The following is a 14,937-nucleotide window of genomic DNA, read 5'->3' as shown; positions in this document are numbered from 1 at the left end:
TTACATTTGAAGTCATGTGAAATAAACTCCCACAGTAGCCATGTTGCAACAATGAAAAGACAGGAAAAAGAAAGGAGAAAATGTGCTTCAGTTTACATTCAGAGGCCATCATTTCTCTTTCTGAAGCTGGATAGCATTTTTCGTCATGGATCCTTTGGAATTGTGAATCATTGATCAGGCTAGTCAAGTCTTTCAAAGTTGATCATCATTACAACATTGCTGTTACTCCTGGTTCTTCTCACTTCACTTAGCATCAGTTCATATAAGTCTTCCCAGGTTTTTCTTACACTGTCCCCTTCATCCTTTCTTACTATACACTAGTATTCCATCATTTTCTCATATACTACAACTTGTTCAGCCATTTCCCAATGGATGGGCATCTCCTCAGTTTCCAATTCTTTGCCACCACAAAAAGAGGTGCTATAAGTTTTTTTTAACACTTGTCCTTCTCTTTTTTTTCTTTAATTTCTTTGGACCTGGTAACCATATTGGTGGGTCAGAAAGTATGCACGGTTTTACCTCCCTTTGGGCATTGCACCAAATTGTTCCTCAGAATGACTGGTGTTCTTCATAGCTCCACCAATGGTGTATTAGCGTTTCTATTTTCCCACATCCCCTTTAGCCATGCTGGCTTTTTGTAATCATCACTTCTTTTTCTAAATATTAATAGCCATCTCTAGAATTTTCCTAGGAACCAAAGTCAAGCTCCCTGGTCCTTTGTTTGCAACCTTTATGTCTTTATTTTTTTGAAAATTAGATTAGCATTTGCCTTCCTCCATTCTTGCAGTACTTCTCCCTATTTCCATGCACTCTGTATATGTTTTTGTGTGTGTGTGTGTGTGTGTGTAAACATTTTGGAATTATTTCTCCCTCTGCTTACCAATGAAAAAAGTCCATTCTGAAATTGGTGCCTTTTTCTAAAGGAACACTTAAGACATTAAGAGTTCTTTAAGCCTGCTATTATCCTCTGAGCCTAGCAATGCATGTGCATTAAGAAATGTTTGATATATAATTATGGAATGTAAAACAAATGTGAATTATTTCTTACATGAATTTAACTGCCATATCTCTTGGTACCTGTTTATATCTCCATCTACAAGTATTTATAAGTGCCTACTTTGTTAGTTCCTAGCATGCGGCACATTGCTAGGTGCTAGGAATAAAGAAAGAAAAGTAAAACAATGCCTGCCTTCAAGGAGCTTCCATCCTAACAGAGAAAACAACATATTAATATATAAGATTATATAAAACATATACCAAGAAGATATAAGATAATTGTGAGGAAGAAGGTATTACTAGCTTGGAGAACTAGAAAAGCCTCATGTCATTTGAGCTGGATTAAAGGAAATTCAGGGATTCCTAGAGGCAGAGGTAAGGATGGGATGAATTCCAAGCACTAGAGACAGCCAGTGCAAAGTCATGGAGATAGGGAATGGAGTATTTATTATGTATGAGGAGCAATAGGACCGATGTGGCTGGACTATAAGCTATATAGAGGCTGGAAAAAAAGGAAGAGACCAGGCTATGACAAATTTTAAATGCCAAACAGAAGAGTTGATACTCAATTGTAGAGCTAATAGGGAGCTGATATAATATACATATGATAAGATCTATATGCACTTTTTGGGAAATCACTTTGACAACTGTGCAAAGTATAGATTGGACTAGAGAGAAAGTTGAGGCAGGAATATCAAATAGAAGCTATTGCCTAGACCAGGTGAGATTTAATAAAGTCCTAAACTAGAAGGGATGTAAGCAAGAGGTGTGGAGATTGAAACAGCTTGATTTGGCAATTGATTGGATTTGTGGGTGAATAAAAAGTAAGGAGTCAAGGACTGTCCTAAAGTTTCAACCCAGATGACCAAAAGGTGATACCCTTGGGGGCAGCTGGGTGGCTCAGTGGATTGAGAGCCAGTCCTAGAGACGGGAGGTCCTAGGTTCAAATCTGGCCTTAGACACTTCCCAGCTGTGTGACCCTGGGCAAGTCACTTCACCCCCATTGCCTAGCACTTATCACTCTTCTGCCTTGGAGCCAATACACAGTATTGACTCCAAGATGGAAGGTAAGGGTTTAAAAAAAAGTGATACCCTTGATAGAGATGGGGAAGTTTGAGTGTTAGATTGGTTTGGAGAAAAAAGATTGAGTCCTTTTCTGGACAAATTGAATTTGAGGTGCATGCGGTGCATTGTTTGAAACATCCTATAGACAGTTGGCATTGTCTGACTGGAGTTTGGGTGAGAAACTAGGCTAGATACAGAGCTGTGGAGTCATCTGTATGGAAATGATCATTGAAGCACCATCAGCTTATGAGGTCAACAAGTGAGAGAGTGTAGAAAGAAAAGAGGGCCCAGGACAGAGCCTTGGTGTGTATCCACAGTTAGTGGGTATGACATGCATGAAGATCCAGGAATGGAGACTGAGGAAAAAGTGGTAGAAATGCTAGGTAGGAGGAGATCCAAGAATGTCATAAAAACCCAAGGAGGGCCATATATATGGGAAGAGACAATGGGCAGCAGTATCAAAAGCTGCAGAAGGATGAGGATTAAGCAAAGGCCATTGGTTTTTAACCGTTGAATAATCATTAATAACTTTACAGAGAGCAGTTTCAGCCCAGTGAACAGATTAGAAGCCACATTGAAGAGGGTTTAGAGGAAGTTTAGAGAGAGTTTAGAGGAAATGGAGGCAATGAATGTAGCCAGTATTTTCTAGGAGTTTGAAAAAAGAAGATGTATAGACATACAGATTCACATATATACAGACATACACACTTATAATGACATAGCTAAGATCCTGGGAGGATTTTTTTACTTATAAAGAAGAATTAGCCATGTTTGTATGTATGAAGGATCCCGGAGATAAGAGACTGAAGATAAGGCAGAGAGAGAGGGAATGACTGTGGGAACAAACTACTGGCAAGGGAACATAAACCCACCTCCGGGCAGATGACTGGAGGGCTCGAGGGGGTAGCAGAATGACTGGATAGGGTGTGGAGGTGAAATGTGAACTGATGGACTTTTTTCTTCTATTTCTCCCCAATGCTGAGTACAGTCTCCGGCGCATAGAAGGCAATTTAAAAAGACAGTGCAGTTACCAACCAGTGTCTGGGGCCAGCTGCTAGATAGTTAATATGAAACTCTAGTTTACACATAGTTAGTCACTAGTTGCCTAGGCTATTAGTAATGAATTGTCCTTTTTTATGTGTGCATCTCTCCTCCCTTCTCTTGGTGCCCAAGGGTCACCTGTTCTTCAGAGACTGGAGAGAAGATTGTAGGAGATGATTCCAAGGGACTGAGAGATGAGGGAACTTGAGGTGGACGACCTACCCCTCTAAGATGACTGTATATCTTGTCTCTGTGGATCTTTATATACCTTTTTGTGTATGTGCTTTCTTTTCTGTTGGAATGTAAGTTCCAGGAGGACAGGAACTATTTGGTTTTGGTCTATATTTATCTAGCATTCAGCATGGTACCTAGTGTACAGTAAATATTGATTGATTGATTGATTAAACTATGAGGTGAGGTTCTCAAGTGAGAGAATAAGAGGATAATAAATAAATACTAATATATACTGTTCTTAATAAATACTATATTTGAAGGGATCTGTAGCCTTTAGCTCATAGGTTACAACACTGTCCTCATAGGGCCAGGGTATCAAATTTAACCCTCATGATCTGATTAGTTTTGTTGTTCTTGACCTTTTCAAAGTCTTTATAATGTATTGCACCTGACACTGTTGCCAGGGTATGCCGTTGGCTAGAGCCATTACTCTTAAAAAAACGGTACATCCATCATCACCTCTTGATAGCAATTTACATATACAGCTTTGTATATGAAAGACAGCATGGATTGTGCTTTAACGTTATTAATTTGCATTTATTCCCAGAAATATTTTGTGACAGAAGTTTGTCACTGTCAGTGAGGCCTTCCTCTGCAGGTTTTCTTCTTAGTGAGGTTTTATCATCTAGCATTCAGAAGAGGTTCCCTGACTTCAGTCTTACATAGCCGTGCTATTTACCTTTCTTATTAAATGGCCATCATTATAAACTTTGGTTTGCTGACATAGCCCAAGCAAAAGACCTGCATGTGTTCCTTTTTGGAGGCTCGCTTTTGTTGGATGTGCTTCAGATTGTGAATAAATACTATCTTTCTGAAGATGACTTTTGAGCTTAAGCTTTATGATTTTGTTTAAACTCATATTTCTTTACAGTACCATGTACAGAGGTATTATTTTATATCATTTATGAGTTTTTATATCATTTATGAGTTTTTATATTAATTATGAGTCTTTACAAAATTAATACTAGGCATTATTTAATATATGATTTTTGACTGCATCCTAGGAAAGAAATAAGCTTTGAAGGGAGGGAAATTCAAATTGTGGTATGAAAAACCCAAATCACAAATATAGTATACAGTAGCATTTCATTTACAAGGCATCTTGAAGAATTGATTCCACATAAATGATTTTCCCTTCGTAAATGCTGGAATTTTTTTTTTACTATTTTTGATGCAAATATCTCCAAAACTTATTTTACTTCCTTGTCCTCATTGTTATAAACGTAAAATATTGTTTTAATTTAATACAGTGTAGTACATGCCCTTGGGAGATATTCATATGTCTTATACTGTTACCCCCAAACTGCTGTGCATGCTTTTAAATTTTCTTTGCCTTCTTATTTATAATTTTTCTGTCCCTTCCCTCTCAGTCAGCTGTTTCTTCTTGCTGCTGTCAGCAGCCTGCTTCTAGGACTTTCCCTTATTTCTCTCTTATCCTCCAGTTTCTTGCTTCTAATATGATAGGGACTGGAAAACCCAGTTACTCTATTTATTAGTCTTGTGTCTAAAATAAGAATAAATGAGCTCAGGTTGAAAGACTAGAAGGAAAGAGCCTGCATGTTAGTGCTGAAAACCAGAAAGTCATTATGTGTTCTTAGATCTTTTCATTGCTGTCCTTCACCCCTCACCCCACACCCCAACTTCCTTTTGGGCCTTTAGCAATATTCTAGATAGTTGTTAGCCACAAGCAACTTCCAGAGTTTATATAGACAGTCATTTAAAAAAAATACTTCCTTTTTGTTAAGTCTGTACCTATATGGCAGCTTCAAAGATACAATTTTAATGTCTTTTTAAGTGATGAGATCTATTTTTAGTAAATGTAATGGAGCCTAAGCATGTTGTGTGGTATTTTCAGAAGTGTTCAGTATTGTGGAGGGAGGGAAGACCCATCAAATTGCGTATGAAGAGTTATCATTTTCCACTGATTGATCTGTTTTCTTTCACAGTGCCAAACAATTTATTGTTGTGCTTCTCAGTAGCTGAAAATTTCTGAACTTTACCTAGGTGCTGTCCTGGATTCATCCAGAAAATAAGAATGTCATTATGCGCTGCAGTCAACCTCTTGTTGGTATGGGTGGCAAAAGGAATAAAGATGATGAAAAATATCTTGATATTATCAGAGAAGCTAATGGACAGATTTCCAAACTTGCAATCTTTGATGCAAGACCCAGTGTAAATGCAGTAGCCAATAAGGTAAGCATAGTGAATTAATGAAGTTACTGGAATTGATTTTTCTTAAAAAGGAACTATTTTATAGGAGTATGCTGTTTTTGAATTTGAAATTAATAGAGTTCATAGTTGGTCAGAATTGGAAGAAGCCATAGTAACCATAGAATCCTAAATCTAGAGCTAGAAGGAACCAGAGGCCAATCTTCTTTTATAGATAAGGAAATTGGAGCCCCAAGGAGGCTAGGATCATTTAGTCCTGCCTTCTCCTTTTACGGTAGAGGAAATAGGGTTTGGGAATGGGGAGTGGAGAGAGGTATAGGTCAACTAATAGAAGTGGAAGTCAATACTGAAACTAAAATAAGACCACTTTGATTCATTTAGGGAGAAAGTTTTGGCCACAAAATACATTTTGATAACAGTAGTTCTGTGCAATATATTATATGTTAGTCTAGCCATTTAAATTGCAGTCAGCACGTTCAACTACTGGAATATCCTGGCCTTGTCCTTCAGGACATTTGGACACACTACTGACTGCTGTGACCGTATATAGAGAATTATTGAAAGCTGTCAAAATAATAATTTTATTATCAAATCCCAATCTTGTGTGCATATATAATAATATTGCAATTTTCTGGCCTGTTTGAAGATGTACTTTATATAAAGGGATTTTTTAAATGACAGAAGCTTATCCTTTTAAGTACCACAGTCTTCTGTATTTTAATTGTTTTTGACACAGAGCTTATAAAAGGGTAACACTTTTTTTTCTGCTCCCTTATATGGAGGCTCCTAAAAACAATCAAACATTTTCTTGATGACTGATGACGAATATCCATTATTGATTGCATTGGACACCCTCAGGACCTACTGAAATGTTAAAAGCTTTTTGTCCCCTATACTACATAGCTACAGGTTGCATGGTGGTGGTGGTTTTTTTTTTTAATTTCTTGTGTCTACCCTTAATAGTTTTATCTCAGAGGGGATTCTTCTTCCCCCTGATATCTATTAATTGTCTTCTATCACTTCTTACTGTTATCCCTGTGCCTGCATCCATCAGACCCCTCATATTCCTTCTCATAATGTGCTGGTCCTAAACTGCTATGGAATAGGAAAAGACACACAGGGTATGTTTGTTTGACTTACCTCTGAAATGACAATCAGTGAGCTGTGAGGGCACAGACTTTGCAGAATCTATTTTGGGTTCTCAGAGACTGGCTCTTGGCTGTCTTCTGGATAGATGGGACTGCTGGACATGTTGCCAAGGGATAAGTGAAGCGTTCCTTTATATATGTATCTGTATGTCAGAGGATAATGCTTACAGGAACTGCCTTGTCAGAGTTGCTAAAATGCAGTGAAATCCAGAGCACTGGATTTTGAGGAAGAGGTACCTAGGGTTGACCTCTGATTTTGCCACTTACCTGTGTGGCCTTGGGCAAGTCCTTTAATCTTACTGGGCCTCAGTTCCTTCATCTGTAAAATGGAGTCAAACTAGATGACTTCTAGTCTCTCTTCCACTAAATCTATGATTCAATGTCTGTAATGAGGTCATGCACATAAAGGACTCTGAAAACCTTTAAGTGCCAATTATTATTATTTCTCACTATATTATTATTACTCATTAATCATACTTGTATTGCATATACAGTTAGATGTTTGAGCCCAGCTAAGCTCCCCTCAGAATGCTTGTTTGTCATCAGTAATTAAAATAATTTTCATATTCATACAAATAAAATTCAGTTTAAAAAGTTCTTTATAGCTGGAAAAGAAGCTCTGAATGCCTTTCCAAGCCAAATAAGAAATTCTTTTTGGACTATCCACAGTTTCATAATATCTACCTTCTGTTCCTTTCTATCAGGATTTGTAACACAGTAGCATATATATACAATTTTACTTTATTTCCATGGAAATCTTTTGTTTTATAGGTACTTAAAATATTGTTTCAAATCAATAGGTAGCTATGTACTTTAGAAACTGTGTTTGAATTTGTAAAACATTTCAATCGTATCTCCATTCAAATTCAATTCAGTCTGCATCTGTTCTCAGTAAACTAGTAGTCATACTCAGTAAATGTTTGTTTTGTTGCTGTAGTAGTAGAACTGCCAGTGATTGTGTTTATTGAGATATAGTAGAAAGAGTGCAATATCTGAAGTCAGAGAGAGGATTTTTTTGTCATCTTCCTTTATTAGAATTTTTTTCATATTTTCCTAAGGTTTTTATCTAAAAAACAAACCAAAAAGAGAAAACCAGGGGAAAAATCACCAGAAACTTAGAAATAAAGAATATGGTGAAGGAGGAAATTGAATCAAAGGTCATTCTTTTTGCCCCCTGACCTCTGCTTAGGACAGAACACAGGATGGGAAAGGCTCCTCTCCTCTCCCAGTGCCTTCTGAGATCCTAGGAAAGAGAGAGGGAAATGTTCCTGGCCTTGAGATCAATATGAAGAGCAGGGGACAAAGTCACAGTGGCCCAAAGGATGTTGAGGTCTAGGGAAGAGGATGGGCATGGGAGGAACTTGAGTGGGGTCACAAGAAGTAGTCAACCACTCCCTTCTTGGAAGGGATGCCCTGGGTTTCCTGGTATGCAGCTTGAAAGATGATAAAATCTTTCTGCAATGCCCCCCCCTTGTTTGCAGCTCTTTTTGTGCCTTGACTTTCTCCATTATATGGTAAGCTCCCCAAGGAGTGTGTGTGTTTGTGTATGTATATATATGTGTGTATATATATATATGTGTGTGTGTGTGTGTGTGTGTGTGTGTGTGTATATATATATATATATATAAGGATTGTCTTTGTTTTTGAATTTATATCCCCAGTGCTTAGCCCCTTATAGATGTTTAATATTCATTAACTGATTGTTGACTGGCAATACTACCACCTGCCCACAACTTCATCACCACTTCCCTCACTCTCATCTCCCACATCCCTAGCCTCAAATGCTCCACTCCAGATCTTCCTTCCCCTGTGCTGTCTAGAATGCTGTCTTCATAATTAACAAACTTGTTTTCATCTGAAACCTTTTTCTTTCTCATTCCCTCCATCTTCTGGCACTACTGAGACCTGGCTTCCTTCTGTTGAGGAAAAAGATGACCATCCCTGGTCACTCTTTCTAATATTGGTTGTACTTTCCCTCATTTCTCTAACTTACTGGTTTTGGTAGGGAGTCAGAATATTCTTTGCTCATTCTCACTTCCACACATTCCTTTTACCTCCATCATTCAGCAACATCTCTTCCTTTGAAGTTAATTCAATATGAACTTATCAGCCAATCAAGATTCTGGGTATTCAGTGCCTGGTTTACAATCTTTCTCTTTCTCTCTCCTCCCTCCTCTTTTCCTTTCCCCCTCTTCCCTCTTTATGGCTGCTGCAATCATTTCCCTCCCAGGGTTAGAAATAGACAGGAAAGGGAACCTTCATGTGATATCTGTTATGTGACTGTCCTTTTCCAATCAGATGCTTTCTTGGCAGTCAACCTTGCTAATTCCTTCTTGCTCACTCTTTTAATGGACAACTTGAAGTTATCATGGGCTTACGTTCTTTACTAGCCTTTGGTGCGGATGATCACGTTCTTTCAAGGTTTTCAAGTCTCTTCCTTAAGATGTGCCAAAACATAAACCATAGCTCTCTTTAAACATATGTACGTTAGGGTTTCCACACATAAATCAGTGCTCTTTATCATAGTACCAGGATGATAAAATGCTAGATGGAGCAGATTTAAAAATTAGTGGCCCTAGTAATTACCACCTTTCCCTCTCTCAAGTATTTAATGCCAACCAAAAAAATGACTTTAGCTATGTTATAAAAAAAAAATCACTTGGAATATAAAGGCAAACATATCTATTCCCTTTCCACAATTAACTCACTCTCTTTCCTCTAATTTTATACCTGGAAATTCATGGAGAATGTGGACCTTTCAAGCTCTGACCCACTTGCTTTAATTTAGCTTTAAGAGTTTGTGATTATAATGCACTTTGAAAATATTGCATTTTTTTGTTTGTTAGGCAACAGGAGGAGGATATGAAAGTGATGATGTCTATCATAATGCAGAAATTTTCTTCCTGGATATTCATAATATTCATGTCATGAGAGAATCCTTAAGAAAACTGAAGGATATAGTTTATCCTAATGTAGAAGAATCTCATTGGCTATCAAGCTTGGAATCAACGCATTGGCTAGAGCATGTCAAGGTAACTCCACTTTAAAAATTAATGGGCTTTTTGATTTACATTGCCAACTAATTTGTGAAATGTGGATATTTAGAATAATATTTGTTTGAATTTATTATTGCTGTTCATTTATTGAAGACAGCCTAGTATGTTACTGAATTGGCAGTAGTTATTAATCCTGGAATCTGGATGCCTGATCAATCCTTTCTAGAAGTAGAACACGTTGCCTGAATAAAGGAACAAGCCTCAGCGGATCTGGATTCAAGTTTTTCTTTAAATGAGTCTCTTCTCCCCTACCCTCATTCTAATGAGATTCATCATGCTTTTAGGATACCAGGAAGCTTCTAATACATTCCCTAGTGTAGTATGCTTATATTATTTCAGTTTCTTTTTTTTTAAACCCTCATCTTCCATCTTAGAATCAACACTGTGTATTGGTGCCAAAGCGGTAGGCAATGGGGTTAAGTGACTTGCCCAGGGTCACATAGCAAGGAAGTACCTGAAGTCAGATTTGAATTTTGAGGTTAGGTTTTACTGACTCCAGGCCTGGCTCTCAATCCACTGAGCTACCCTAGCTGCCCTGCTTACATTGTTTCTTAAAAATACTCTCCCTGGCCTGGGATCATGATCTTTGCATAGGAAGGGGAAGATTTTCCAAGAAGAAAGGAACTAAGAAGATTTAGTGACTGACTAAAGGTAGGGAGAGAAGGAAAGGAAGGAGAGAATGAAGACTTAAGGTTTTAAGAAGATAAGTAAATGAAACCTTATTAATAGCAATTTGATTTGTAATTTGATTTTTGTAATTCTGTATTGTACTATGGCACAGTGATCTATGGCAGTATAGTTAGATTATCCAAGGGTTTGCGACATGACCATTAACATTTTGAGAGTTCCTTTCCATATAACTATAATATGGCCAATTATAGTAATAATACCCATAGCTCAATGAGCTAATAACTCAGTGGACTGCTTGTCCAACTGGTTGCTCTTGCCTGGGTAATGTGTGTTCTTTAGCCACTTTGTTGCATTGCAGATAGTTAGAGCTTTCCTTTATAATCACTGTGGATTTCATTGAGGCATAGCTTTTATTGTATTCTGGTTTGGGGGTTTGATGTGATTTAGTACCTCATCATCTATATATAGTACATGGAGAACTCCATTGGGAGAGAATCCTTATGTTTGATCTCTGGGCTACATATAATCCATGCCACTGGTAACTCCCTTTGTGAGGAGAACCTTTAGGGCTGCATTTTGTTTTAAGATCAATGAACAGTAAGCCCAGTGGGATCTTATATTCTCGATGCTCTTCAGTCACTTGTGTGCCTGCTCTGCAAAGGTGAAATCATCTGTGAAAGACCTCCCCATTTCTTCCTCATATTCTTCTCAAATGTATGTACAGACTATTGACAGAGGCTTTAAAGAGATTAGAAATGGGCATTTGCTGGTATTTTCTTGGTTGCTCTTTTCGCTTGTCATTTGGCCTTTCTTTTGCAGTCCTCCCTTCTTAGATGTTGCAGGTCTGCTTTTTAAATTGTCTCTTCTTGAGCAGAGAAATTTCTGCAAATTTCACTGTTTCTCTCAGTCACTTATTAAGTCCTCCTTACTTTTTCACACACTGTTGAGGGAAAAGAAAGAATAAAATGCAGTCCCACTCTGTGCTGGTGACAGTAATGTCCTCCCTCTAGAAAAATGCCTGTAGATCTGGCTTACTTTCTTGCTCTATGTCCTTCTGGTTCCAAGTACATATATTCCCAGTGTGAGTGGACTTGGGTGCCTCTTTCGACCAAGTTCTCTAGACTCACTTCTCCTCCATCTTTTTTTCACTATTGTTTCTTCTAATCTTATTCATGTTAATAAATACATCCATGTAAGCAAATTCATTAGGAATTTTTCCATTTCTTGAATGAGTTTGTTAGAGAAAACTAGCTGATTCTAAATGTCCAGATTTTCCATGTTTAGAAATTTCTCTGTTCCAGAAATAGTCTTTTTAAAATAGAGGTTTTGCTGACATTTAAAACAAATTTTAATCGTGGCATTATTTTTATCATCTTAATTTTCAGCATTTTAAAAAGTGTTTTTTTGTTTAACAGTTTGTCTTGACAGGAGCTATTCAAGTTGCAGATAAAGTGGCCTCTGGAAGAAGCTCAGTGTTGGTGCATTGCAGTGATGGATGGGATAGAACAGCACAGCTCACATCTCTAGCCATGCTAATGTTAGACAGCTACTACCGAACCATTACAGGCTTTGAAGTATTAATACAAAAAGAGTGGATAAGCTTTGGACACAAATTTGCATCGGTAATAAGCAAAATCTATTGTATTAGAGTTTAATATTATGGGCATCTGTGATGGAAAAACTAACCATCTAAAACGTGAATTTCTTTTACCTATGGAATGTTATAATTTTATAGCTTTTGAAAATGTATAACTCCTTAGGTTACTAAAAAGTCTTTTTAAAACTATATTTGCCATTTAAACACACCTATTACAGTTGATTTCTTAATTACAAACAATAAAAAAGTGGGTTTTTATTCAGGATTAAAAACTTTCTAAAATCACATTAAACAAAAACAGCTGCTTTCCATAGTTTGCAAATTGTAAAACTTTACTTTTGTAGTCAATTTAATTCACCCAACATTTATTAAGTGCGTTTTATTATTAAAGCTCTATGTATTGTTTTTAATCATCTTATATTGACTTTGATGCTTCATCCAAATCCCATAGGGGAGCAAAAATTAATTGGAGAGAAAATGGTGAAGAAATATGTTTGTTTTTTGTTTTTGAGGGTAGAGGCTCTTTTCTTGGCCATGATCATAGGATTATGTACATATATATATATATATATACATATATATATACACATATACATATACATACATATATATATATATCTTATTCTGGAAGGGACTTTAAAGACCATCTGGTCCAGCTCCCTTATTTTGTCAATGATGAAACTAAGGCCAGAGGAAGGATTTGAATTCTGATATTGTGATTCTTTATTGACTGCTCTTTTCACTGACCATTTTGACTTTCTGGTTCAAAGTTCTACCACCCAAGGATTGGTACCTTGCTAACTGTGAAAACCTCCTGGGCTCTTTTCAGTTTTCTACATTCATAAAACATTTATGTTAAGTAACATATGCCTTTCTATCCCCAAGTGTTTCTGACCTGAATTTAGCTCACCTAGGTTCAGGTAAAAATACTGGCTAGGAATCCTTCTCGTTTCCAAAGTAGATATACTGATATTGCCAAGGTTCCAGATTTTAATTCATAATACAGAGGAATATGCACATTAATTCTTAGCTGTTCAAAAGCCTGTGCCACTTGACTTTTTCTGTGTTATATAATTATTTTGTAAACTGTCACTGTTATCCTTCTCCTATCCTTCATCATGGTGTAGAAGTGTCCCTAGGATCTCAGAGGCTAAAAGCCTGTGGAACATGAGCTCTGTCAAAGAGACAAGACAGATGGGCACTGGGGAAACCTGTATGCCCATTGTCTAAAGACCTACTTCTGATATCTGGAAAGGTTCCTTACCAGGGCAGTGGCAGGGAGAATCATGTTTTTTTACCACAGCAACTCTAAACAATTGTCTTCTAAGTAATAGAGGGGTTTGTTATCCATGTCAGGAAAAGGAATAGCTCTAACAATGAAATGGAAAATCCTTGAAGTATTAAAAGTACTCGTGTGTCTATATGTAGTACCTCCGAAAAGAAGTCATATACTGCTTAAACTAAGGAAGACAGATTAGTATATTGCCTCATAACAGCTTGTGTAAACTGTACTGTCTTTAAGTTAGAATCAAATACCTCTCCTTGTTTCTTTCAGAGAATAGGTCATGGGGAGAAAAATTATGCTGACACTGACCGCTCTCCCATTTTTCTTCAATTTATGGATTGTGTATGGCAAATGTCTAAACAGGTAAGGAATGTTTCACTTTGGAGAATGTGTTTCATTTTATGTATGTACATTTAAATTTATTATTTCTCAAATATAAATAAACATTTATATTCTGTGACATTGTGGAGTGTGTTCACACACCACTTGGTAGCCCCTTCATAATGGCAATTTTGTCAAATCACATAGACAGTGAAGGAGACAGACAATTTAGCTAAGGCAAGGTCCCACCCTTAATGAACTTCGAGTCAGTAGGAGGATAAGACACCAATATTGATAGATATCATGTATAATATTACATGATAAGCATATTAGAAAAGCACAGATCAAAGAACTATGTGAGGTTGGAGGGCCAAAGGCTCCTTTACACAAGGAAATTTGTCATAAAGTGCTAGATTATGTGGGATATTCTATAATTGCTATAGGAGTTCAGAGAAGAGAAAAGTCAGTTTGAACTAGAAAAGCGATGGAAAGTTTCTTGACCTAGGGAGGGTAGGACTTGAGCTGTGTTGTTGAAGGATGCATAGGCTCTCAATAGGCCAAGAAAAGGGAGTAGAGCTGGAGCAGAGGCAGGGGAACTGAAGGACCATGGTAAAAAATGTTTCACATAGAATAATTGGCCAAGAAAGTCTATAGAGTAGATTAGAATGGGGATTCTAATCTAGTAGAAAGACTACAACTCATCTACTTGGGAAATAATAGGATGCTTTTCATGGAATGTAGAGGGAAGGGTTGTAGGAAAAACATCTTGTTTTCACTAGGTAGTATGTCTGCCTCTCTGAGGTGAATGGACATCAATAATAGTGCATCTTTTGTGAGACCAGAGCTTGGTGTTCTGCCACTCTTTTGTGAGGTCCAAGATAAAACTGGTGACATTCTAAAGAAATAAAAAGGTATCCCAGAATTGTTTGAGCCCACAAGATTTTCTCATCATTTCTACTTCTTTTGCTTTCCCAACATCTGCTTTCTTACAGTTAAACAGAGGTAGGGACTGGGATGAGTAGATGGGGTTTTCCTTTGTCTTGCCAGAGAAGAAATGGGTGGAGGAGGGCTTGGCAGGAGAGTATCTCCCCAGAGGCGATCACAGGCATGATAGAAGTGAAAAAAATTGGTAGGTATATGCCAAGGACTGGAATAGGTAATACTTTAAGTTGCTCTTTTTGGCTAATTATAGTCTTCCTACTGTCATTAGAGTCAGTCTGATGGCAGTTGATGCAGATTATTAGGACACAGAGTGAAAGAGGGAGGAAAAAAATGTCAAAGCAATCAGATTGCAAACTAGCTTTCCATGATGCATATATACCTCTGAGGGAACTTGAGGTCTCTAAGGCCAGCCTTGCTTTAGATGGAAGACCCTTCAGCACTCAAGGCATTGGT

At 37.4% G+C, this 14,937-nt stretch overlaps 1 protein-coding gene across 6 annotated transcripts in view; it reads left to right on the top strand.

Annotated features, from left to right (window-relative positions):
* Positions 1-14,937, top strand: part of MTM1 (myotubularin 1) — a 113,034-nt gene that overhangs the window by 89,572 nt on the left and 8,525 nt on the right. For 5 of the 6 annotated variants that reach the window (XM_056809358.1, XM_056809360.1, XM_056809361.1 and 2 more), the window contains 4 exons: positions 5,341-5,529; positions 9,500-9,685; positions 11,755-11,961; positions 13,492-13,584. In XM_056809358.1, the coding sequence (XP_056665336.1) occupies positions 5,341-5,529; positions 9,500-9,685; positions 11,755-11,961; positions 13,492-13,584 (675 nt within the window). The remainder of the gene's footprint in view (positions 1-5,340; positions 5,530-9,499; positions 9,686-11,754; positions 11,962-13,491; positions 13,585-14,937) is intronic. The other variant, XM_056809362.1, reaches the window with a different exon arrangement.

This window comes from Monodelphis domestica, chromosome X (genome assembly GCF_027887165.1).
Source record: "Monodelphis domestica isolate mMonDom1 chromosome X, mMonDom1.pri, whole genome shotgun sequence".
NCBI classification, from domain to species: Eukaryota; Metazoa; Chordata; class Mammalia; order Didelphimorphia; family Didelphidae; genus Monodelphis; species Monodelphis domestica.
The sequence above is the reverse complement of the archived record's forward strand: the minus strand, read 5'-3'. Positions and strand labels throughout refer to the sequence as shown.